Below are 26,201 nucleotides of genomic sequence, written 5' to 3'. Positions count from 1 at the left end.
TAATGAATGCCATTTTCTTTTTGTAGTGCAGTAAATGATAAAAATTGCACTTGCAACTTTCCATAACTGTCATGTACGTAATCCTTAGCGTTGGTGTGAGCGTCTCTTAGCGTGCTGTCGCTAACAGTCCTGTGGGACATGGTCCAGATTCACGTACAGTAGCAGTGACACGACTGTGGCCTAGTTAACAGATGTTAGCCTCTGTGCTCATTACGTGTAATTACTCACTAAAGCAGACTCTAAACATCGGAGCAGTGTTGTTATTTTATCACGTACTGTAAAAGGTCGCTTTAATGTTGGCAGAACTAAACAGAAACTGAAGGCAAGACAATCTGAACAGCTGGCAACCAACAGTGACATTTGGCACTTTATTATAAAGATGGTAATCATTTTAACTGCAATATAATACAAATATCTGGCTTTTTATATAACAATACAATATTAAAGGCTTTTTTTTTTTTTTAAATGTCACACTCTTAGGTGCCTCATATCTCAAGTTTTGGACATTATTAACTACATTAAAGTAACTTGTTTTGTCTGCTATCCTTGTTAGTCAGCAGCATTTTGTTTTGGCCTCGTGTCTTGGATATGAGGCAGCCACCCATCGTGAACTATGACAGCAGCTCTCAGCGTTAATACCCAAATGTTCCAGAAAGGTAAAAAGGGAGACAGATTACAGTTATCATAATCCAGATTAAATCATGGTCAATTTGGACTGGTTTCTTTTTGTTTTCTTTCTTTAAAGCTGAAATTGTGTAACTTTTCATGGCAACATGCTCCTTGCCATCTATAAACTGCTGACCTGAGGCTCATCAGCAGAGCGAGTCAACTACACTACCCACAATCCCTCAGGACACATCAGCAGGCTTGATGGTTCTGAACGACCACTTTCAAGATGAAAAGCTGCTAGGAGGTCTGGATTTGGAAAGAATCCATGACAACGTCCCTCTAATATGATCTCTTCATTCAAGGAACATCGGTCTGTCCTGTCTGTTAATCTGTCCAAACATTTGTTTGACAGGCTTCAAACTTGGCGGGTCAAACAAAGGGCACCACGGTTTGGATAAGAAGAGGAAGGGAAAGGCTACTTTTTAGTAATTTCAAATAGATGCACATCAACAATGAAGATGTCATGTTTGAAGCATTTAGATTCAATGCCTGTAATTATCAATAATATATTAAGTCAACATGGTCAGGAAACAATTGGCCGAAAACCGAAACACCCAAAGAAATGATTATGCCAATTCTGTACCATTGATTATTTAATGTCATTTTATAGTTAAGGCATTGCAATTGTATCTATAGATATATAGATAAATATTCATGCTTCTAAGAATAAATCAAGAAGAATCTATGAAAATATTTAGGAGGATCACATCAAACAACGAGGATGTATGACCCTCATCTGGTGACAGACCAGCCATTTATTTTTGATCCGAGTAGATCTTAGAGAAACCTGTTGACAGACTCTTAAGAACACGCTTCAGTGCTGCAATTAAGGGAATAACGTCTCCCACAGATGCATGAGATGAGCTGATGTCTTTAGTTATCAGCTCAAAGGGGGCGAGAAGAGAGAGAATGTGAAGTAAATGTCTGAACTGTACGCAGCAAAATTTCAGGCGCGTGCTGGCCGCAGTTTGTGCATCATCACAACATCCTGTTTCAGTGTTAAAAGTCCCTAAAAGTAGGGATGCAAACTTGAGCGCAAAAGAAATGTTGAGAATAAAATGAATATGAATGTTTGTTGTGGTCTGTTGTGGTGTAGCAGTGTCTGTCTGGCAGCCGGAGGGTGTCACCAGGTAATGAAGCACTATTTACTTGGTTCTGGGCCTAAAATGGCCAGTATGAACTGCTCTGTCTTGTGTCTTTTCATGTGCTATTAAAAGAGAATTGTCACCTGCATTTTAGAGTTGTTTTGTAAATGTTTGCAGACTTTCAAATTTCTCTGAACTTTGATCTTTCTTTCTTTTTTTTAATTCTATTGATCTATTTGAATTTTGTGCATGGACACTTATTGCTATTGCCTGATTCCCTTTTTTCAAGCCTGAGTAAAATGATATTGTCCATGTTCTCACCGCAGTATTAAATCTATTAGTCTCTTGTTTGATAGAACCTGCTATTGCTATGCTGATAAGTTGCCAGATACATTGTTTTTGAAATGCTTTCAGTAATTTATTTGTGGTTGAACTTTAACGGCCATTTAAATACAAAAAAATGAAGCAATCCACTGATCTAGGTATATTAAATAAAGGGGAAAAAGGGTTAAACCTCTTGTGTAATTGTTGATGAATGAATGCAGGTGTTTTTGATGGCAAACGTGTGTGTGTGTGTGTGTGTGTGTTGCACTTCTGCAGGTGCGGAGTTGGGTTTCCTGTGCAATAGCACATTAGGTCACCCTGAAAATGTATCACCGCTAAAGGTTATGGACTATAGAACAGCCATATTTAAATAAATCACCTCTGTGGAAAAACATTATGTCATATTCCAAGACGGTATTCAAAACATAAAACGGAAAAAAAACAAAAAACATGACAAACAACTCAAACTGCAAAGCATGATCTATATCTTATGTATCTCAAACCTTTTTATTTTTGACTTCCTGACACAAACCATATCAACTTGTCAGTACAGTCACAGAGACAACTCTGATTTGAAGAGACATTACATAAGAGAGTGGGATTCCCTGATTCTGCCACAGCACACAGGAGTCACTGCAGGAGTCAGGAGTAAGTCTCATTAATGAAAGACGAGCACCACCACCTTCGTATTTGATCTCATACTGTATATGGTAAGCGTTTCATTACCTTAAACATCAGGTTGACAAGTCGACACAGGTACATTTAGGATGTGTGGTTTGTGGTTGGGCTCAGCCTCTCAGTGTGATACTAAATGACAACGCATCCTATTTATAACCACTAAGCAGCACACTGGTGTAAGCTGCCTAACACACGCCAGAGGTAGCCCATGGCTTACTGTACCAACTAAAACGCAAAAGACATGCACAAGCACATCAAGACTAATGTAAAAAAAAAAATAATAATAATAATAATTAAACATACTATTTCTTTTAAGAAACTGCAGAGACAAAAGAAACTGCTGGAGAGAATAGCAGAATTTGTTTATACAGACGCCAACAACCATGCAGATGACTTATGACTTTGTGTCCCCTTCAGCATAAACACTGCACAGCCCTGTGCTCATCGATACATCTCCATCACTTACACAATTCACTCTTCATTTATTACAGCCTGATTTATTCAAAATGTTTCTTTCATCTTTAAAAGACAAACAACAACATGCTCCAAAGCAGCTGCAAATAAAACATACATCCTCTTAACTCGGACATATACACATTTAGTCACAGCTGCATTCATGTAAATAGTGCACACTAAACCAAATATTGTCACACTATACTTGCTTGTAACGCGCAATTCAAGGATTGCTTTAGTTAAAGAAAACTTACCCTTCCGTCGCGAACCTCCCCTGTGCTCCATTCTGAGGAGCAAGGCTCAAAAAGGGGAGTGAACGGGGGGGTGTCCTACAAGAGCGGTCCCTGGGAAATGCCAGTGATGGGGGTCCGAACTACCGTGGATTCTGCTGGTTAAGTGCAGAACTCTGAAATGCTGCCTGTGTTGTGTGGATAATGTGAGGATCAGCTATTTCTGTGTGTGTGTGTGCGAGAGAAAAGTGGCCTGTGACGACGATGTCCTCAACATCAGCCATGCATCACAGAGCGCCCTCAGCCTCCCAATGACAGACCTGCACGCCTGCACACACACGCACACACACACACTCACCTCCCTGAGCTTCTGATCCCTATGCACACAACAACACATGCGTGTGCGTGCTTAAAAGTACACACCAAAGGGGTGGAGCCAATAAAGCGAGGGAAGCAAAAAGCAGAGTTTAGAGGAGAGTGGCAGCAGTAGAGAGAGGGAAAAACTAAGCTCCAAGCTCACAGATGTATATGTATATATATATATATATATATATATATATATATATATATATATATATATATGTATATATGTATATATATATATATATACATATATACACATGCACACACATAAACATATATATACACATATATATACACACACATATATACATATATATATATACACATACATATTTATATATATATATATATACATATATATACATACATATATACATATATATATATATATATATATACACACATACATATATATATATATACACACATATATATATATATACACACATATATATATATATATATATATACACATACATATGTTGGCAAATATATCAGGCCGATATTTGCCATTTTTAATCTATCGGCTTTGGCCGATATCTGAGTGTAGTTTGCCGATTTAAAGTCGGGAACATCCACGGGCAGCCCAGTGTTATTGATGAGGTGGAACTCGTGCTGCTGCCAAGTGTGAAGGACCCCAAGCCAGAACTTTTGGAAGAGCTTACAATAATCCTGGGAGGAATATTCGAAGACTGTATCAAATTAATTTCAATAGAACAGGCCAAGGTAACTCTGCCCTGTGCCAGGCACTATGAGCACTGAGTGCCTGCATAACGTTGCTTCTAAACTGTTAATATTAAAAGATTTTGATACATAAACCACATTTTTAAATTCGAAATGAATTATTTCTAGCCTCATATGTTCTTAAAACTGCTTTCCGCTACACAGAAAATGTTTTAATTCAAGTTCTGAGCCAGTAATGCCACTCGTGGCACACACAATAAGCACAACAGAGAGAGAAGGCAGACTGTATTGCAAATTGGAGCGGGACAAAACAACAAGGCAAAAGACAAAGGACACAGACAAATGTAAATGAGACAGAGCGAGCGTTTTCTGCAGCTGGAAATATTGCATCAAAGCAGAGGGGAAGTCTGAGTTCTGAGCATCATATGCGCATCCAAAGTGATGCATATGATTGGAAATGTAGTCACATGACACGCAGAAGGAGAAGGCTTGATGACAAAACATACACCTGCTGTGACACTGCAGAATCTTATGGAAACAATGCCACAGTAAATGAGTGGCATATTTAAAGCTAAAGGCGGTCCAACAAAACATTAGAGTGTGATAGTGTATCTTTAACTTATTTAAGTGCACGTTGTTTTTTTAAATATTAACTAAACAGCTCATAGTGCTGTGTCTGGATTGGGAGGACAAACTCCAGGAGATGGGAGGGGCATGTTGCAAATCTGCCAAAATAGATAAATAAATAAATAAATAAATAAATAAATCGAACTGTGGGTCGGAAATCGTGCGAATCGTGAGTTTGGTGTATCGCTAGAGGCCTATTGTAACCTCATTTTAACTCACTTCACACACACATTATCTCCAGTATCACCAGTGACAACAATGTGATATATAGAGCTGCGTCAAAGACCATTTAAAAACTGTAGGAAAGCATTAAAAGAAAAAAATCTATAGCTATCAACGATTCCAGTTAAGATAAACACGGACAGCTGCTGTACCAGCACTACGTAAGTGTGTTTGTTTATTGGTGTTGTGTTTAGTCCTGTGACTTTACTCAAGTGTTTTAAAATAAGGCTCAAAGTTAAGATATACAACTTAAAATGCAATGGTTATGTTTTATTTATTTTGATTCAGCTTGTGTTTATATATGTTTTAGTATTGAAATGTAATTTACTTTGGTTTGTTTGGTTGTTTTAAAGGACATTGGTTTAGGAATAATTGGTTTAGCGATGTTTTTATTAATTGGTTATTTATGGTGCACAAAAAGTGTTGTGCATAAAATGGAGATTCAAGAAGTGGATCAAGTCAGTGTTCAATATATTTTCTGCATCTGTTTTTATTTTATCATGCAAACAGAGTCTAAAATGTTCAATTTTGGGCCCAAAAAATCTGCCAAATAAAATTGGCAGCTGACCCCGACTTCTAAACATTGATGTCGGCTATAGAAAAACCCATAAAGGTCTTGATCAACTGACTGGCAAAGTACAAGGAGCACACAGGACAACAGACCTGGGAGCTAAAACCAATTATGTATAGCAGAGGTGTCAAACCGGTGGCCCGTGGGTCATGGTGTGGCCTCCCAATGGATTACCTGCAGCCCACCACTTAATATAAGGTGATAGAATAGAATACTAAATATATTTGCTAGGAGTATTGTTATAATACTAATAATAAGACGTTCGGATGTCAACAATAGTAGTACTGGTGATGGATTGCACCTGGAGGGTCAACAGTTTTTATTGCCGCTCTAATGTGGCAGTCCCTTTCTCAGTTTGCACAGATGGTGTTTTAATTACCGTTCTCCACGTTATTATTTACTTAATTTTAATTTAATTTATTTCTCTGTTTTTGACATTAATATATTTATTATTTATTTATTATTAAAACAAGCACTTTTACTTTGAAATTCTGTGGAATGTTATAATGAATATCTAAAGTCATATTTTCTGGACTGACCTCCTCTTGACCAGATAAAATACCTTCGTCATCCCCAGCTGGATCATTACCAGACACATGATAGATGTGCTACAGACCCACAAACAGAAAACCAGGCTCTGATCCAGCCCTCCAAACAAAGCTTGTGTGAGTCTGGTGCTCTGCCTTCTACCTTTGTCTTGCTGCTCATTAATCTGTCCGTCTGAATGGGAAGTAGCAACTAATCACTTAACCAGATTAGGCTAATCCGGAACTTTTTATAAAACGTAGAAGCCATGCTGAGGGAGGAGAAAACTAATAGCAGCACGGTTTCTACTATGTTTCCTGAACTTATGCTGCCTCACTAAAACCTGGTCGATTAAAGATCAGTCATGATACTCTGTTGGTGCTGCAAGAGACACACACAGAGAAAGAGACACTCACACAGAGAGAGAGACACACACACATGGGGAGAGACACACACACACAGGGAGAGAGAGACACACACACACGGGAGAGACACACACACAGGGAGAGAGAGACACACTCACGGGTGGGAGAGAGATGCACACGGAGAGAGAGAGACACACAAAACACACACAGGAAAGACACATAAACACAGGGAGAGAGACACAGACACAGGGAGAGAGAGAGACACACAGGAGAGAGAGACACACAGAAGAGAGAGACACAAACACAGGGAGAGACAAAACACAGGGAGAGACACACACGGGAGAGAGAGACACACACACAGAGAGAGAGAGAGACACAAACACACAGGAGCGCAGAGACACACACACACAGAGAAAGAGACACTCACACAGGGAGAGAGAGACACACACACAGGAGAGAGACACACACACACACACGGGAGAGACACACACACACACGGGTGGGAGAGACACACGGATGGGAGAGAGACACACACGGAGAGAGAGACACACACACAGGAGAGAGACACACAAACACAGAAAGAGAGACACAAAAACACAGAAAGAGAGACACAAAAACAGGAGAGACACACGGGAGAGAGAGACACACACACAGGGAGAGAGAGACACAAACACACAGGAGCAGAGACACACACAAACACAGGGAGAGAGAGACACAAACACACAGGGAGAGAGAGACACACACACACACAGGGACGTAGAGACACACAGGTTACACATGGTACACACGGACTGTATAATGTGTAGCTCATTCATTTAAATTCTCCATGTTTTCATAAATTTTAGACGATTCCCATCTTCTTCTTCTTCTTCATGTGAGACTGTAGGGGCAGTGCTCTGGCGCCCTCTATGGACGGGCTGCCACAGGCAGCGAGACTCATTACCCCGGACAATATATCTACAAACTAAAATGGGCTTTTGGCTATGACGATATGTTACAATATAAGACAATAAAAGTGAACTTTTACACCCAATATGAAGATAAACTGATCATCAGCCGCTGCCATCACCACTAAACAGACAGATGTGTCAAGGCGGAGCTTAAAGAGAGGATATCAAATTAAGCAGTAAGAAGGATTTAGTTGTATCAAGCTTCACTTGGTTTGATGTCAGATGGCTGGTGTTATTTTGTGAGTCTTTGTATGTACGCGTGCGCGCGCGTGTGTGTGTGTGTGTGTGTGTCCATACAAGTGTGTGTTACACTTAATGACATCCTAAGCCTTTAAACCCTTCAGGTAAACACCGCGTCTGTTATGCAACACCTTGGGTGAAAAAGAAAGGATGGAGAGACAGGGACAGGAAATGTACAGGGAAAAATCGACGAAAATGACTGTGATGGGAGGGTGGGGGGAGGGTGGGAGGAGGGTGGGGAGTGTTTATGACAAACAAAAATCATGAGAATCATGATGAGTCAACAGTCTGTGCAAACAGTCCCAGGGACAAGACACACATTTTTGTTGACATCAGAATAAGTGGAATTAAATGCACATGTGATGATGAAAGTGTGGGAGTAAGTTTAAGGGTCGACCACACCTGAATACTACCACTGAGCATGCTCGGATTATGTGCCACTGCTGGATCTGCTGGATACTTCAACACAGTAGCTGGTTTAAAGTTTTCTACTTCATTTTGTAACATGAATCAATTGCTATTTGACGTCATTATCAGATTATAATTCTGAGCAAGTCAAGTACAGGAATACACTAAAATAACATGCGTAAATCCATACCAGGATTAAGGTTTAGATTGTAATTATAAACCTCAAGCATTCAGCAAAAAGTTGACAGTGCCATGTTGGTTGTTTAATGGTTTATGGCCGTACGCCGTTTTGCCATTTTCTACCGTAACTATTTGTCAGTTCACAGCATAAGAATATACTTAAGTACAGCTGATACTGATATCTGGATAATCTGGATGTAAATAGCAAAATTATGTAACTAGCATTACAGAGAGAGAAGAATGAGAAGCGAGATCAATCTTCTCTCTCATCTCTTGATATCATTATTATCTCAGTCTAAAGAGAAGTATGCACTTAAATGTTCTGTAGCTGTGGTTGGTGAACAAAAGTCTTAGATTTCATTCTGAATTGTGAATTAAAGAGATGTCAGCACTGGAACTACAGTATACTGTGTGTGAATATCAATGTTAATGCTCAGCACGGGTTAACTCTTATGTATTTTAATAATAATTAAATAAAAACAGATGTGAGACATTTTAAAATAATATATTGTAGACGAATGTCGTCAACTTCTGTCCCTCAGCCTAACTCACACACTTCTCACAACTCCAGGTAACATTAGCATTAGTTGACTAACATTTATCATAATGTTTATTATGTTATGATGCAGTGTTGGTTTAGCAAGCTGAAGGCTAACAGCTGTTGGACTTCCAGACTTCTCCTCTACAGTAACAGTTGTTGTTGTTCAAACAAAGTTCATTCACACGCAAAAACATTGTTGTTATTCACTATTTCAGATCGTACACTCGCCAAAACACAAGGTGAAGTCATTCCACTATGTTTTAAAAGTGTTTCTAATCATTTCAATAGTATTTTTGTGATATTTTCTTCAAGATAATTGTAGCATGATTTTTTTTTTATTATATCGTACCACCCTTACTTTAAACATTACTAAATGTTCATGGTCTTTATTTCCTACATTAATTCTCACCAATCATGAAATCACATCAGCGTCACGTTAGACAACAAAAATGTAGGCAGATCATTAGCATTGACTAAGAACTTAGCAACAGTGACCACATCCAGCACTTGAAATACTACATTGCTATTAAATGCTTCTTCTAAACAGACATTTGATACATATTGGTTCACTTATGATCCGAAAAACAACGTGTCATCATTTAACTGACTGACTGTTAAATGTGCATCATTTACACAAACAGGAATAGTTAACCAGTTCAAACGATCAAGCATACGGGTGCAAATAACGTAGATAATCTTACAAAGTGATGGACAATAACAAGGTTAAAATCCAGGTAATGTCTGCACCAGAAACTAGAGGCTGCACAAGTTGAAATGCCAGAAATGCCAACAGCTATACTTAGTTAAAAAGCAACAGATGCACCACGCCCCCTCCTGTCAGCCCTCTCGCCAAAGCTCTGGCCCAAAAACACTGGAGATCTTTGTAGTGGAGCTGCAAATTCTGGCTACACCTTCTCTGCCATTTTTCCGTGACGAGCTCCTAATTTAAGGTTCATCGTCTCGGCTCCAACTGTGTTCACTTGTCTGGCCTTTTGTGAAGACTCGGCTCGGTCAATGACGGACGACTACAACAGCCAATCATTCCATGAGATCTGAATAAAAAAGACTTGTCATGTTTAAAAAGAGTACTGCTTGCGAGGGCTTGAATTTGATTTGAATTCAATGATCTATATCTGTCTATCAGAAGTTCAAAAAAATAATAAACAAAATGAAAAAAAACTTAGCACATGCTATCTTAAAACATTGTTTAATGAGGACTATTTTTACTTTCCCAGTAAGAGACTAAAGAGGAGCAGAGTTTTCCATATGGACATGGTCCACGGTCCATGGACTCAGGATACTGTTAAGTCATGATGCACTCAGAGGGTCGGACATCAAACTATCGCTGACAGAGAACAGACAGATGAAGTCACAAAAATGGAGTGCATGCTTATTGGTTAAGAGGCTTATCAGACACACCACATGCAGAGGAGGGGGCTGGTGGGGAGGAGATGACTGAACAGTAAAGAACAAGTTTGAGTCAAAGCAGGTCCATCTACAGTATGTCCATCCAAAAAGTTCAATGGGCAAAGACAAAAACATGAGGTATTTCTTCTTTGATAGGTGCTATAGAGATTAAATACTTATCTATTATATATATATATATATATATATATATATATATGTTATAAATACTAACTATTATGTCCAGATTTTAGCATGGTTTAAATTTCACACAGCGTATTTGCAAATGACAGATACTTTTTTCTTATCAAGACATTTGGTTATTTAGTTATTGGTTACTATATAATATAATTTTTTCGCTGCTCCCTCAGCATCAAGAAGCATGTTCTGCTGCACATGTGCATGTGTTCTGTAGTGATAAACTCAGTGGTAATCAAAAAAACACAAAACTATACCATTCTCAAAATTGTTTGTTGATTGAGTAAGTTTCCAAACCCTGGAACAAACAGAACTTAGTAACTTGGCCAACACAAACACTGAACAACTCTACAGAGTTAGAAAGGACACATGCACAGACACACACAGACACACACAAACACACAAATCCAAGAATAAATGACTGTTTCCAAACTGATCCTTTCACCGGACATCTCTGTCTGCGTCTTCAACAGAAATGACCAAACTTTAAGAGCTGACCAACATTATGTTTAAGGTAAAACTTGAAACGCACAATAAGGCACAAATATCTTGTTTAATTCTCCACAGAATTATGTGGAGTCATAGTCACGTCATGATGTTTCCACACTGAACGACTTCTCCATGAATCACTCCATGGATCAAGTTCCCGTTTGAATTTCTTTGTTTCTTCATAATTGCAGAGGAGGGTGACGAGTCAACAACATAATTGGAGGAGAGAAGGAATACAGAGAGCTGCATACAGAGAGCTGCTCTAAACAGAACCAGACCTGCCTGGGAAATAAACAGGAAACACATGTCCAGGACAGATGGGCACAGAGACCAACGGACAGAGGCAGCAGCCACTTGGTCAGATCACTCTCTTATTTTCATCTGAAACAGCACGGACTGTAATTTACGAGGTTTGCATTTAGCTTTGTAAACATTGGATTCATTAGTGAGTCAAAACCAACCATTACCAACACACTGCGACTCTTAAAGCCGTATCATCCGTAGCATTACTACTCTGTCATTTACTAACAAGAAGTGGCTTTGTGCAGCTTTGTCCCGAGTTATCGACTGAGGCACTAACGTGGCCCAACCTAAGGCTCACGTGCAGTATATGTCTGCACAGTGCTGCTCTTTCAATCCTGTTCTGATTTTGCTGTGAAAAAAACAAACTGTAACGGGTGCAGTCTTGCTCACACACAAACCGTACCACTCCACCCACTCCCACAGAGACTCAGATCACTCAGTCCACAACATGTGGTGGGGAGATGGAAACAAAAAAAAAATAGACTTGTTAATCCCTCATAGACAATTATTCTAAATTATTTTATTATAGGTGATTAATTCAATTGTCTACCACTTTATACTCCACATGAGGGTCGCTGGAGCCAATCCCAGCTGACACAGGGTGAAAGGGGGGCTACACCCTGGACGGGTTGCCAGTTCATCACAGGGTCAACACGGAGACTTTCCCTCTTTCAAATTAACAATGTGTCATTCCTAAAGGACGATTAAATTGGACATACTGGCCACAGCAGATTTACGACGCATCAGCATCCAATTGACTTATTATTTGCTACAGATCTGGTGATTTTGTCTTTAAAAATTTGTCCGGAAAAGGGAAAGTGAGGTTGACAGCCAATAAAAGCAGCTGAAATTAGTGACACTTGGATACGTGTACATATGTACATGTAGAGACATTTAAAGGATTAAAACATTTTATTATATGTATGCAGAGAGTGACTCTTAGATACCAAAGACAAATGTCTGAGCGCATCTGCTTTACGTTACTGACTCTGATGATGCGACTCCGCTGGGTTTTAAATAAGCTGCTGGGTTCAGTAAACGCAGCCTGGATGCCATCATCACTTTCATGAGAGAATAAGCAATGGAAATATAAAAACCGGAAAGGGAGAGGAGCACAAAGAGGGAATTCAGTGTGAATGAGAGCAGGACCTGGAGTCCATTACAGCATGGGGGTGGGGTCTCACCTCCCTTCACTCAGCCAACAGGATGCAAGCCAGCAGGATAATCAATAAGAGTCGCCGCTGCTCGACTCTGTCCTGCACAACATGCTCATGGGCAAGCAGCATGCATGCTATCAATGACCCCGCCTGTAAATCACACACAACTGACAGCATCAACCAACATATGACATCAAGTCTTCTCTAAATCAAACAGCAAAAACCAGTGCAGATGTTTGGTGGACAATCGTTTGTCTCATCTGTCCCGTCTTGTCAGTAGAGACACTGAATCTGCCTACTTTACAACAGGAGAAACACAATAATGTGCTTCTTTAAGACATTTTGTGGCTTTAGCCTTTGTAACGCAACAACCCCAGCTTCCCTATGAGTGTTGAGAAATGGCTGCATGTGCACGAACACGCGCAGGACTGATGAAGCACACCACAGTACGGAACCCCACTCTCTTTTCCCACAGTCTGTAAAATCTTACCCTGCATGCAGCCTCACAGCAGACATTAAATACTGGGAAATGAGTCGCTCAGCACTGTAAGAAGTGCTGTAAAAGTAACAACTTCACAAACAGCAGTCTGGCAAAACATGGAATATTAGAAAGGACTTTGTTAGATGTGCACTCTGCGACCTTTCCTTTCTGAATATTCTGTAAGAGTGTGTTAACCCTGGCTGTGTGCCTCCAGTCAGGCTGATAGCAGGTTGGCAAAGGCCAGGAAAGGGGAGAACACTTTGTTCCATCCACTATCCTTAAGGGATTTTTTCCACATTTAAGTTTATTTAGGATGAATAATGCAGGATGGAATGCAAGGAACAATTTTCTGACAGTAAGGAAAAAAGCCAAAAAAGTCAAGTTTGACTGACAGCTCAAGACACACAAGTATATTGTGCTTCTACAACTTGAAAATGTGCATATATTTACAGAAAGCCGCGTTTATTTAATTAAAAATGCGATGTACTTTGTCGTCACTGAGCTCCATGAATGTGTGTCCTGTCTGAGCCGCAGCATTGTGCAAATGTTCCGTTATCTTGTTGTTTGTTTAACACTAAAGTTCACCGTTTGCTCCTCAGAGGGTGAGTCATGTCAATGGTAATCCACACAGAGACCAATTACACCATATGTGTTAGTCCTGTGATTGTTGCTGCAGCACAAGGGAACGTGGAAGACAAACCAACAGAGTGAACGCTTTGTTGAGAAACTACCATGGAAAAAAAATCAGGGAGCTGATGGTCTGGACCGTAACAACGGGACAGAGACGGGGAAACAACTTCATGTCACACTGTCTTTACTGGCAGTGGAGAGAGAGAGGGAACCCCTCATCACGTGCAGTTTCTGGAAAATTCACCGTCTTCCCTCCCTCAGACAGCCCATACACAGGCAATGGCAACATGAGCATTAAAGCCACCGGCCACTGTAAGTCTGGAACTTTCCACATACTTTACCCAAACAAACAAAAGAAAAATTGAGGAAGCATCACATGTCTGATTGGTGCCAATTGTCCACCTGACGGCGCTCAATATAACATCTTAGTCTCACCTGTGGCTTCCTCCTCATCCCCGTTAAACACGCTGGTGTTGTCGTCCACATCCTCCTCTTCATCCCCCTCTGTTGCCTTCCTCTCGCTGTCCTTCACCGGGACCACAGTGAAATTAGTGGGCATTTTCACACCATGTGAACCCTCGCCGTTTGTCACACTCTTATCTCTTTTCCCTTTCTCCTCCCTCTCTGTTCTGCTGCTCCTCTCTCTTCTTCTGTCCAATAGCGGTCACTCCTCTTCTCTTCTCTCGCTCCCTTGTTCTCAGCTGTTTGTTGGTTTTCTCCTCCCCTCCTCACTCCCTGCTCTGATGTACTAACCCCTACAGGACGGACGTCAGGTCTCGTTTCGGAGTTTTTGTTCCTATCGCTACGTTCTCTACTGTGCGCCCATGTGACCCCCACCTCCACCGACTATCCAAATAAGGAAGGAAAGAACTGCCCCGCCCAGTGGGGGTAGTACACACAAACACACACTGGCAGAAAACATGACATGCATTTGTGCTCAGGAGTGTGTGTGTGTGTGTGTGTGAGCACATACATGACGCTGTGTCTGAGGCCAGGGACACCTCACCAGGAATGTTCCTCCGTCTCATGCACAACAAAAGCCGGCAGTGTCAGCCTTTGTTCAAAGAGAGGAGGAAACTCGGGGCTGCTCCAGCGCGGAATGCTTTCCACACACACACACACACACACACACATCTCTTCACTTCCTATGCAGTGTTATTTGACCCTGTGCATAGTCTGAGGTGGGCAGGGCTGATTTAAAGACATACACTGGGCCTCCAAACACACAACTATGTAGAGGGTTAGCACAGGGGCACACACATTACATGCATACACACATTGTCACCTTCTGCATGACATGTACATCTCATTATCGATGCATTTTACTGCACGTTAATGCACTTAGAGACTGGGATGAGCAAGAGAGAGTCGATAAAATTGTGCACTCATCTCTTCAGAGCAACCACAGAAAGCAGCTAAAGGGTTGACAGTAGAGACAAGCCGTTTAAACAAAGAATTACAGCATTGCTGGTATAGGGTTGGATACAGGTTCAAATAAAGCCTCTTTCACACTGAAATTATAGGGTATACCTGGAATTTTGAAATCCAAATGGTAAAACTTTTTAACTTTTTAATATTATCTTTGTGTTGTACTTGAGAAAGAACCAGTTTAGGCACCGCACAGCTTCTGCACCACAAGTGTTGCTTTCACATCGGTAAGCCAAACAATATCTTACCCTACATCTACATTCAAAGACAGAGAAACATTTTCAGAGGAGGGTTGTCACATCATCTGTCCATCTCTTAGTTCTTCTTCACCTTTCTCACATCCCCATGAATCACCAGCACTGAACAACTGCCAAAATTCAAATCTAGGCTTATCAGCTTAGCTGACGGTTCCAAAAAACAATGAGTCATTTCCTCAGGGCAAAGAGTGCAATGGAAGTGATACAGGCTCTGATGTCTCACAATAAGTAACCAACACCCTGATGTGAAATAGAGAAAGACAAATGTCAAAGCACGAGAGTCAAATATGAAGTTGTTTTAGAATACTGAAGCCCTAAAGCCATATGGATGCAAAACATCTGGAGTCCCATCCATAACAAGATAATCTCCCCCTTTGGTTCCCTCACATGATGACATAAAAGATCAATTCAGTCAACAAAAGGGTGGAGGCTGCCAGACAAAGGAAAATAAGAGTTGAAGCTGAAGGCACTCTGGGATCAAATTACAGGGGAATACATTTTTGGGGAATTGCAATTTAAGTTCTTTTTCAAGCAGTAGTAAGTAATAATAATTCAGTGTCCGCATACAGAAACACTTTGGAACTCTTTACACAATGCATAAACATTATACATCACATACTGTGTATTAAATCTCGTTTATATTGTTATTGATTCAGGTTTAGAAATTCTGTCCCTGCAAAACTGTTTTATAAACAACAGGGTCCTCACCCCGTTGGCGTGCTCGGGCCCCTATTATGGTTTTAACCCCCAATCTTAAATCACTTCCCGTCTATAGACCAGACGTAGACATCCGCCGGCATTTTTGTGCAAGACTTCCGGATGCAATTTATTGACAAAATACAAAAATAACATAAGGGACATAAAGTTAAACATGAGGTAACTTCCTCCCACTCCATAACATTACATGGGTGTGGAACTGACCTTCAGTGTGTTACCTATAGTTTCAAATCCCTGTCCCTGTACTGTGCAGCTTTTATTCACCAGAGCACCGTCATGCAGCAGATTAAATCAGAACCCTCAGATACGTTTGTATGGAGACGGCAGGTCAGGTTTCAGTCAGACGTCATACTTCCGGTCAAAGGGCGTGGATAGAAATATAGAATTGGCTCCATGCTATATATCTTATTATATCCAGGCTAAATATTGCACTGGATCCAGGCTACACGCAACAAAAGATTTGGTGAATATCACCGATGGCTATCGCACGTTCCAAAGCAACTGGCGTTTCAAAGAGAGCAGTTATCTGCTCAGTGGATAAGCAGTGATGTAACTGGAATGCACTGATTAAGCGAGCAGACATTCTGACTACGGCTTCTCAAAAGCAGTCAATGCATCCAGTCTGCGAGGACAATGTCCTTTTATGAGAGTGTTTACAAAAATGCACCACAGAGACTGGAAATTAAAACTTCCCATGGCCAAGTGCCACGACCGTGTTTCTCAGACAGTTTCTGACCTTGTCAGGTCAGATGCAGCTCTTCACAGCCACAGCACAAAAGGAAAACACATCAGTATGAGGGCATTTATTACACAACGCTCATAGTAGACTCAGCTGGTGCTGCAAAAGAATCACAGTCAGAGAAAACAATCACATTACAAAGCAAAATAAAAATGAATAGAGGTTTTTTAGCCTTGAGTGTTTCTCAGTCAGCACAGTTCTTCACTGGAATTATGCAACACACTATCAACAAGGTGCAAACTCATTTTTAGATTTCCTTTTGCAGATAATATATTAAAATTAAAAATTTGTTTAAAAATTACAACTTTAAGTCTTTTTCGGTTAAATTACAAGAACTACTGTTCATTTTTACAAGCAGATTCTCTCGGAAAGATTCTTTTTTTAAATTTCATCTACAATATAATAATAATAATAATGTGTAAAAGGTGAAAGTGCCTTAATAATTTCAGAAGCCATTGCAAAATGAGTTATCTGACAGCAGTTCTGTCAAAGTGAACCTTTTCTCTTTAAAGGCTCAAACTTGTAAAACCAAAATAGGTGTATTGATCGATTCTACAAGGGAAGAGACATGATACACGAAGCACAGGCCAAGGACAAGCTGCAGTCTTCTAGGGTGTTAGAGCCTGGCTCAGACAACAATCCAGAAATGATTGTCAGGCTTAAAACTGAACATCATCTCTTTATCATGTCATGTGAGTCTGGGTCATGGCCTTTTGTCACATGACATATCTTCTCCTCTCTCTCATTTACTTCCTTCTAGACACTCCACTGGATGACTTTTTGACCAACAGAGGGAAAAATAGTTGTTGTGGCTCATGTGTGAGTAACATTCATATATGTGTCAGAAATGCAGCCTCAACTGTGTCTAAATGACAAAAAAAGAAAACTGCAGGATTTCAGCTCATACTGTCCTGGCTCCTCCCGTCTGTCAGGAGCTTAGTAAAGACTACAAATTACGCTTTGTTGCCCCCATCTGATCAAACAGGGAAATACATCACCATCATGATACAATAGGGAAAAAAAAAAAAAACATTTTAAGATTATTTCAGATTTGTTTGACCCAAATGAAGAAAAACAGGCTGAAATGAGATCAGGTCTTCAAAAACAGCAACCAATGCAACCAGCTGTAAATTCACTAATGGAAAAATCCTTTTCTCTCTCTCTCTCTCTTTGATTTTTCTTTTTTTAAAGTCCTAATGTCCTAAATGTTCTTTCCTAATATACAGTATGTCGGTAAAATCCAGATTGGGCCTTCAACTTTCCATGAGAAAACATTTCCATTACATTTGTTTACAGTCGTTCACAGCAGCTGAAGGAAAATTCCATTTGTCACATTCCACACGTAAAGTGGAGGGGAAGCACTGACGGGATGATTTAAGACAACATGAGGTCTGTTGTGACTTTACTGCACACATGGACAGTGACACTGAAGGCATCTCAGGTAACAGCAGCACACATGTCAGTCCTCCATTAAACACTCCACAGTGTTTGTCATAACAGGCTCAGGTGACACTCCCTCCACTGTTAGGAGGCGTGTCTCTGCAGACGGTATTTTAATGGTTTTCATTTCATAGTTAGCCAACGATAGTTCATTTAAAAACAAAAAACAACATGATTTCAAAAGTGATAACTGTACGAGGACGTTTAACTGAGCTCGTCGCGTGCAACAACGTCTCCTTTGAGATGCCAAGTCGGTGGACATGAGTGTGTTCAGCAAAAACAGAAGCTGACTCGAGTGTGCTGTCAGCTCAGTTCTTTTTTTGGGCCGACAGCTCATCAAGTCACGAGAGAAGCTGGAAGTGACTGAAGCGTCCACTGCATGTGTGGCCTTCAACTGTACTGCAGTCATGTATGGGGGTGGGGTTACACGGGTCATTCTCAGGCTCGCCATTCAAAGACGAGCAGAACATGATACTCGCACGATGAGTCTCGCTACACATTTCTGACACCTGATATCCACTGTGCCAACTCCAAGGAGCTCCCACTGTATCTAGAACCCTTTTCCTCATGTACAAACTTTATCTGTTGATTTGAGTCACCACTAATATTCCATGCCAGCTCCTGCTCTGTGCTTCATTAGGTGTTCTTAAGGCAGTAAGGTCCAAATGACTCAAAGTAAATGCTGAACATAGTTTTTCACATCATAACGACCAGGAGGAGAAAAAAAATGTCAAGAAGCTCACAGGGAAAAACAGGTTATGTGCTTTTCCCCTGCCATATGTTCTCAGTCTGCTCAGTAGTGATGTATTTCAGTTATTATTATTATTATTATTACGTACCTGAAATAAACACCAGCTGAGGTTTTGTACCGAGCATTACAAGAGAGCAGGGTTCCACGTTGATTATGTTGGTTTCCATTGAGTGTCAACATTTTATCGATTATTAACCAATTACTCAACGATTCAACAGCCAATTTGGAAATTGATAAAGTGGTTTTGTTTTTTAAATTACAGTCTCAGTTTGATGTCTTTAAAATCCTTTCCATATAATGTGGGTCCCGTTCAAAAATATTACATTATATCCACACAATTATGGCCATATTTGGGGCAAGACCTGCTGGCATTACCCGGAAGAAAGATGCTCAAGGTGTTACTGCATTTACAGCCCTGTTGGCTCTTAAAATGGAAGGATATATCATTGTTGAGAGAAGTAATGCTTCATATAAAGCTAGAAAAAACACTTTTGGACACTGTGGAAACATTTTGGAAGAGGTGGAAAGCTTTTCTATTATGAAAGACTTCATGGAGAGGGCATTTTAAATGGCTTTTCCTACTTCATAATGTGTCATTGCTACTTAGGCAATGTGGCAAAAATATCTTGCTACACTGTCTAAGATGGTAGCGTAAGCTCAAAGGTTGTGGGTTTGATTCCTGGCTCTGCTCATGCTGCTCCTGACAGCTGAGCCAGCAGTGAATGGGTTTGAAAGACAGTGACAGAAAAACCGCTGCACATAGATGCGCTGGATGAATGAGTGAATGGCTAAACTGTAGTGTAAAGCAGCTTTGAGTGGTCATCGACAAATTGCGTGTTTTTCCCTCTTTCTCTGTGTGTGCGCTTGTGTACACAATGCAATCACTCCTTACAATCAAGAGCTGAATCGATTATTTAATTAATCGACAACTATTTTGATAATCGATGAATCGGTTTGCAGCTTTTTTCATGATCAAAACCAGATTTCCGATTGTTTAAGCTTCTTAAATGAGAAGATTTTCTTCATTTCTTTGCTCTGGATAACAAAAAAATCATTAAAAGTGAATCATTTTGGTTTGTGGACAAAACAAGACATTTGAGGACATCATCATTTCCAGGTTTGACGAACACCGATCAACATTTTCCAAGTTTTTCTCATATTTCTCACTATAGACAGAGAACTTGTGGCCAGAAAAAAGGCTCACACACTCTAATATTTGCTTGGACTGCATTTAGCTTCGATAACAGCACTCATTCGCTGTGGCATTGTTTCCATGAGCTTCTGCAATGTCACAAGATGTATTTCCGTCCAGAGTTGCATTCATATGAAAACGTGTTCCTGCTGAAGGACAATTAAGCACTTTAAATGAGTATATTGCATTTCAAGTCTAACCCACTGAACGTCTGGTCGCAGCTGCTTGTTGAAATCAAAGCAGAGATTTATAAACAACAAGGTTTTGGTGAAGACAAGAAAGATGTGTCCCTGCATCACTTCTGGCAAGAATGATATTCCAATACATACAACAGAAACGTTAAGCTGTCATTATATATACACTGAAAAACTATTATAATGTCCTTATACTCCCCACACAGGACTGACATGGGGAGGCTCCACAGGAGCAGGAGCAGATTTAGTGGATGTCAGGGCCCAGTTGGTGTCAGTGTGCTGACTGCATGGCCACAAATAAAGCAGAGGGCAGCACATGACCTCGAGGTGCATGGCTTTTTTAAAACAAGAATGCACACATGCATGCCGACATGATGCTGTGTAGTGGGCACATGAATGTGTGGCCTCTCAAAAAGGCGTGTTTTGATTGGTTCTTGCAAAATGATTCCGACATACTCGATATTGTGATTTCACACATTGTTAAAAACAACAATTAAGATACTATCGTAGACGATAGATATCGTACATCTGCCTCAGCTTCACAGCGCCTCGTCTCACTCACAGTGCTGTGTGAGTGAGAGGGGGAGTGGCTGCAGCAGAGTGGCGAAAGCCAATGTGTGCTTCTATTACCGATACATCTTTTGCATTACCTATCCAAACAACGTCAAACTGGCACTGCACTCACTCGTGCCCATTCCAAGACACCTGTCAAGTTTGAAATCAATCGGACCGTCGGTTCAAGAGATATGTGACACACAGACGTTCCTGGAATTCATAGATAGCTATTTAACCAACCTGAATAACGTGTGAATGACACAGCTTTGTGTATGAAGTATTGACTGTGATGCTAATGATTTAGGAACTATGTGAGAGTTAACACATCAGCCAGGAGCTCATTCAGCAACGGATCCATCCACACTACAACACAGAGCCACTTAAATGTATATAGAAATATGTATCTATATTTGATCCTTCTAATTCTTAAGTATATTAATTTTCTTGTTTTACATTTTTATGAATATGAACATTTATATTCATATTTCATTTTATTTACCCTCTGGGACCTCTTCATGGAACCCTTGGGGTCCCTAGACCTGCAAACACAAAACATCTCAAATTAAAGCCCAGGTTGTATTTTGATTTGTATTTGATTTCTCTTGAGACCCAAATAAAACACCCTTCAGCAACTACATGGAATTCACACATCGTACTGTGGTGATCTGAACAACCAATGGTGTGGATAATACCAGACTATCCATAACTCATTATCCGCAACACTTATTCATTTGAGGTGTTTCACTTTTACGCCTTTTTATGCAATAACTGCCACAGAGAAATAAGGAAATGAAACTGAAATCCAGAAACAACAAAAAATAGTGAAGAGCTGCATGAGATGACACAGTCACACCCATCATCTGTCTGTGTATCACATCCGCTGTGCAAGAGCAGAATCTTAGTTATACTGTAAAGTTTGATCAGATCATATTTCCAATTCCTCCATTTGTTACAGTCAAAATCAATCACAAACATTTTTGCCATTTAGGCTTAATGAAGGGAAAAAAACTGAAAAAACGGCAATATTTGAATTAACATTTACAATTTGATATTTCCCCCAATTCAAACTCTACTGTCTTATGCCAGATTGTTGATGGTAGGCCAACATACCGGAACCATGGAAAAGCAAATACTTAATGTTCTTTGGGATTATGGGGGTTCCATTGCTGAAAGGTTTGGGCGACCTAAACCTTTCAGCCTCTCCCAAATAAAGAGGTAAAATAGGAAGACATGTTTCCACATTGAGACGAATGACTTGAAACACACAGACGTGGCATGAAACTTACTTTCTGATCATAAGGCAAAGCCACTTACTGTTGCTAGTCACGTCACTGTTGTTTATTTGCCCTTTAAGGGGACACAATCTTGGTTGGAGTCATGTAACACATACTCGTGAGATTAAAATGTTTGCTGATGAAAGTTCACACACAATAAAAGCAATCCCCGTCTACCACAGATGAATGTACAACACAAGCAACGCATGTAACGTGCATTTACAAGTGCGCACCAATCTTCTCCTCAATTTGATTTAAGATTCAATCCATTCAATCCGAGAAATTCAATCCATGCATTCAGACTGAAATACAAGTGCAAACCTGTTTCTGCATCATAGAGGAGGATGTTGTCATGGCTATTCTGTAACTCTGGTTCAGATTAAGCTATATATATATTGTGCCAGTAGCCATGGTGAGATATCAGCTATTATTTATCGAGACTCAAGGTAATATTAAGTGTGTTATTTCATATATTTGCATGATTTTTAAAATATAGTGTGAAGGGCTGAAGTCTTTAATACCATTCTGTTACTAACAAATCATCTGTATCAGTATTTGTATAGTATAGTAAAATTGCTGTTTAAGTTAGCGCTGTAACTGCCCCACATTGTCCGTTATTTTGTTTTATTATTTATTATTATTCATGCGTTTCTAGGTTCCTATATACATAGACTGATTCATTTATCAGCGGAACGATTCATCACAGACCTGCGTTTCCGCCAGGACTAAATTAAGCAACGCACTCTGCAGAACGTAGCGCCAAGCAAGGGTTGAGGATTTTGAAGTGACGTACTGAGGCCGGCAACTATTCCCCAAGCAAGAACTCCCAAAGTTTTCACTGCAACAGAGGATTTTGACAGAAAAGTGGAAAAAGAGACGGCATCGAAGTGTATCACGCCCAAGAAACAACTCAATATCAGGGAAAAGAGCAGGGGTTTAGGGTTAGACATGGAGAAGAAGTGAGGTTAGGACCTGGTAAGGCCTTATAACAATTAAACAAATGTCACGGTAAAGGCTATATATCCTAGGCATCGACGGCTACATGATTCGGCTAAGTCCTCGGTTACTACGGCCCTCAGTACGTTACTTCTGTCACCACAGCCCTCCAAAAAAACCTCAAGCAAGCTGGAGAAGACAGGCTTTAGCTGTAAGCAGCCTATAAGATTTATTTTAGTAATATCCTTTAATGTGCAAATTGTTACTTTGAAGTATTTTCTGTTGTGTTCTGTGGTGTATAAGTAATCCACCATGGTAACTATTTAGAAAATCAGAAATGTATAATAAACACAAGCATTACGAATCTCTGCCAGGTGTCAACACCATATACTGTATATAAAAATGGATGAATGTAAAAACAATCACAATGGACCAAAGTACTACACAGAATAATAATAAATAATAAATAAAAGACATGATAAAAGCTGTGGAGTAGGAGTGGGATTAATGAAGTATTTCTGACTCATTGTTCTGTTGGACCAAACATAACCGACCACACACCGTCAACAGCAACAATACAACAACAAATGTGAGATTTCTTACGTTCATTGATATTTTTTAAACTTTTAGGGACTCAAAGCTTTCATTTTGATGTAAAGTGGAAAGACGCATCTATCTTGACACGATGACCATCTTCTGACATGAAGTACGGTACGTTACTACATCCCAAAGACGCCACAGCTCGTGACCCATTTTCTGCAGCTCAGCACAGTTTTCCAAAACATGTTCATCACAGACCAGCACACACACACACACACACACACACACACAACAGATGTCTGTGCATACAGTAAGCCATCAGGACACTGGTGTTGCATGTTTACTAGGCCTGTGTGCCAGGCAGTAGTCCAGCAACCCTCAACCTGTTGCTATAGTAGCACCTTGTTTGCCGCTTTAGAGGAAAGATGACGTCTCAGAGAGAAAATGACATTTAAATATAGTTTAATAGTATAGCAACATTTCTAATCTACTGTACTTTGTTATGCAGGATCATCACTAGCTCCATGAACTATTTGGACTTGAACAACATTTTTCTTTAGTAACTTATATTATTTAAAATAGATCCACAAGACATCCACTTCCTTATTTTCTCTACATTTCAAAAATTAGAACAGGACAAAGTTCCAATTCATGCAACTCATGTTTTGGGCAAATATTATTTTAAATATCTGAAAGAAGTCATTAAAATCCTTGCCCTAAAACGCAGAACACATTATATTATTGCTGCTGCAACAAAAAAGGATTATTTTCATTATCATATTTCTTTGTTCTTTGAAGCTAAGAAACCAAAACATATTCACAACTAAGAAAGTGAAACATCAGAGAGAGTTCATTTAGATATTGAAAATAAGACTCAAATCGATTCATTAATTATCAAAATAGTTGGCAAGAAATAAATAATTGATTTATTGCTGCGGGCCTATTATATTCGGAAGAATTCCAGTATGTATCATGAATATAAGATTCTATAATGAATCCTACATATTACCATAGTGGAAAACTATTTAAAGAGTTAAAAAAAGACCCCAATGTAATTAAATTAAATAGATATAAGTAGTAAAATAGATATTCTGTTCCTTTATGGATTCTGTTTTCCATAGATAAATTAGTATCTATATATATTTGTTCCCATTTCATTATATTATGTTTTATTTATAATTACCTTAAAATAAACATGAATGCTAAATGAAACGCAGTAATATGAATGTGTATGAAATCATGGGGAAGTATTAAAAATGTACAAGTGCCCAAACCCACAGAACTAAGCCCCAAATAATCTGACGATTTAAGTGTTAATTATCAGTTATTGGACGACACGCGCAGTCTTTGCGTAGCATTTAGCAAGATGCTAGTTTTAGTTTTTCAGTTTTCAGTTATGAAACTGAACGAGCATGTGTGTGTGTGTGTGTGTGTGTGGAACACCTGTAATACAGCTGTGATGTGAGACTGTCTCACATCACAGACTACTGTCTCACATCATCTTTGTTTTTGTACAGGTTTACTTTGTGGAGGCTGGAGCGTTGTCTCATATCTGCAGGAGCTCAAGTCAAATTCGACGGCTAATCCTTGGAGAGATACCGGCGGGATAAGAAGTGGGACAACCACCATCCGTCTTACCGTACTTGTTGGGCTCCCTGTTGTACTCCAGGATAGGCACCACAGCGTTGGGGTCCTCCGGTGGCTCGAACACAGAGTCCTCCCCCGCCTCTCTCCCCGCCACTGTGCCGCCGTCGCTGTCGCCGCCGCGGGTGCTTCTGCTGCCGGTGTCCGGTACCGGGTCAACGACTACCGAGTCCGAGGGCTCCCTCATCCCGGTGGCAGCCCCTCCTGTGTCAACCGGCACAACCACAAATCTTTCCCCCATGTTGTCTTGTGTCTCGTCGCACTTTTGGTGGAGGGGAATGACCCACGTGCCGGATTTACCTCTGCGCTCGCCCTCTGAGACGGCAAACCCACGCGCAGCAGTATACAACGGGACACACACACACACGGGCTCTCACTTTATCAGAGGATGATTACAGTACATATAAGCCCGCCCCTAAAGCTCACTCATTGGCTGAAAGTGTCGAGGAGCGATGTCAATCAACCCTACAGCCAAATCAGAGCGTTTGAAACGTGTTAATTGAAGGATGAGCTATAGTTCTAAAGTTTAGTTTACTTTTTCGTACTTATCTTTGTCGTCAAATTGTTAGAAATGCTTGAAAAGTTAATTTAAAACATACAAAGTTTTGTATACAAACAAAATACTTTATGATCCAGTATTTAACATTAAGGAGAAAATGTAAACTACAAGAGTAAAATCACATCAAATTCCTAAGTTTGTTGTTTTACATTATAAATACAGTATAATTGTTTTCAATTCGATCAATTTCAACACAAT

General features: G+C 40.0%; 1 protein-coding gene across 6 annotated transcripts in view; it reads right to left on the bottom strand.

Moving 5' to 3' along the window:
- Window positions 1-25,794, bottom strand: part of LOC122767821 (solute carrier family 12 member 7-like) — a 47,084-nt gene extending 21,290 nt beyond the window's left edge. For 4 of the 6 annotated variants that reach the window (XM_044023320.1, XM_044023326.1, XM_044023336.1 and 1 more), the window contains exon 1: window positions 25,439-25,794. In XM_044023320.1, coding sequence (XP_043879255.1) covers window positions 25,439-25,685 — 247 coding nt within the window. In that variant the 5' untranslated portion in view covers window positions 25,686-25,794. Of the gene's footprint in view, window positions 1-3,463; window positions 3,645-14,212; window positions 14,425-25,438 lie in introns of those variants that run through there. The other 2 variants (XM_044023345.1, XM_044023360.1) reach the window with 2 other exon arrangements.
- Window positions 25,795-26,201: the final 407 nt, after the last annotated feature.

Source organism: Solea senegalensis, linkage group LG1, assembly GCF_019176455.1.
Source record: "Solea senegalensis isolate Sse05_10M linkage group LG1, IFAPA_SoseM_1, whole genome shotgun sequence".
Taxonomy (NCBI): Eukaryota; Metazoa; Chordata; class Actinopteri; order Pleuronectiformes; family Soleidae; genus Solea; species Solea senegalensis.
The sequence above is the reverse complement of the archived record's forward strand: the minus strand, read 5'-3'. Positions and strand labels throughout refer to the sequence as shown.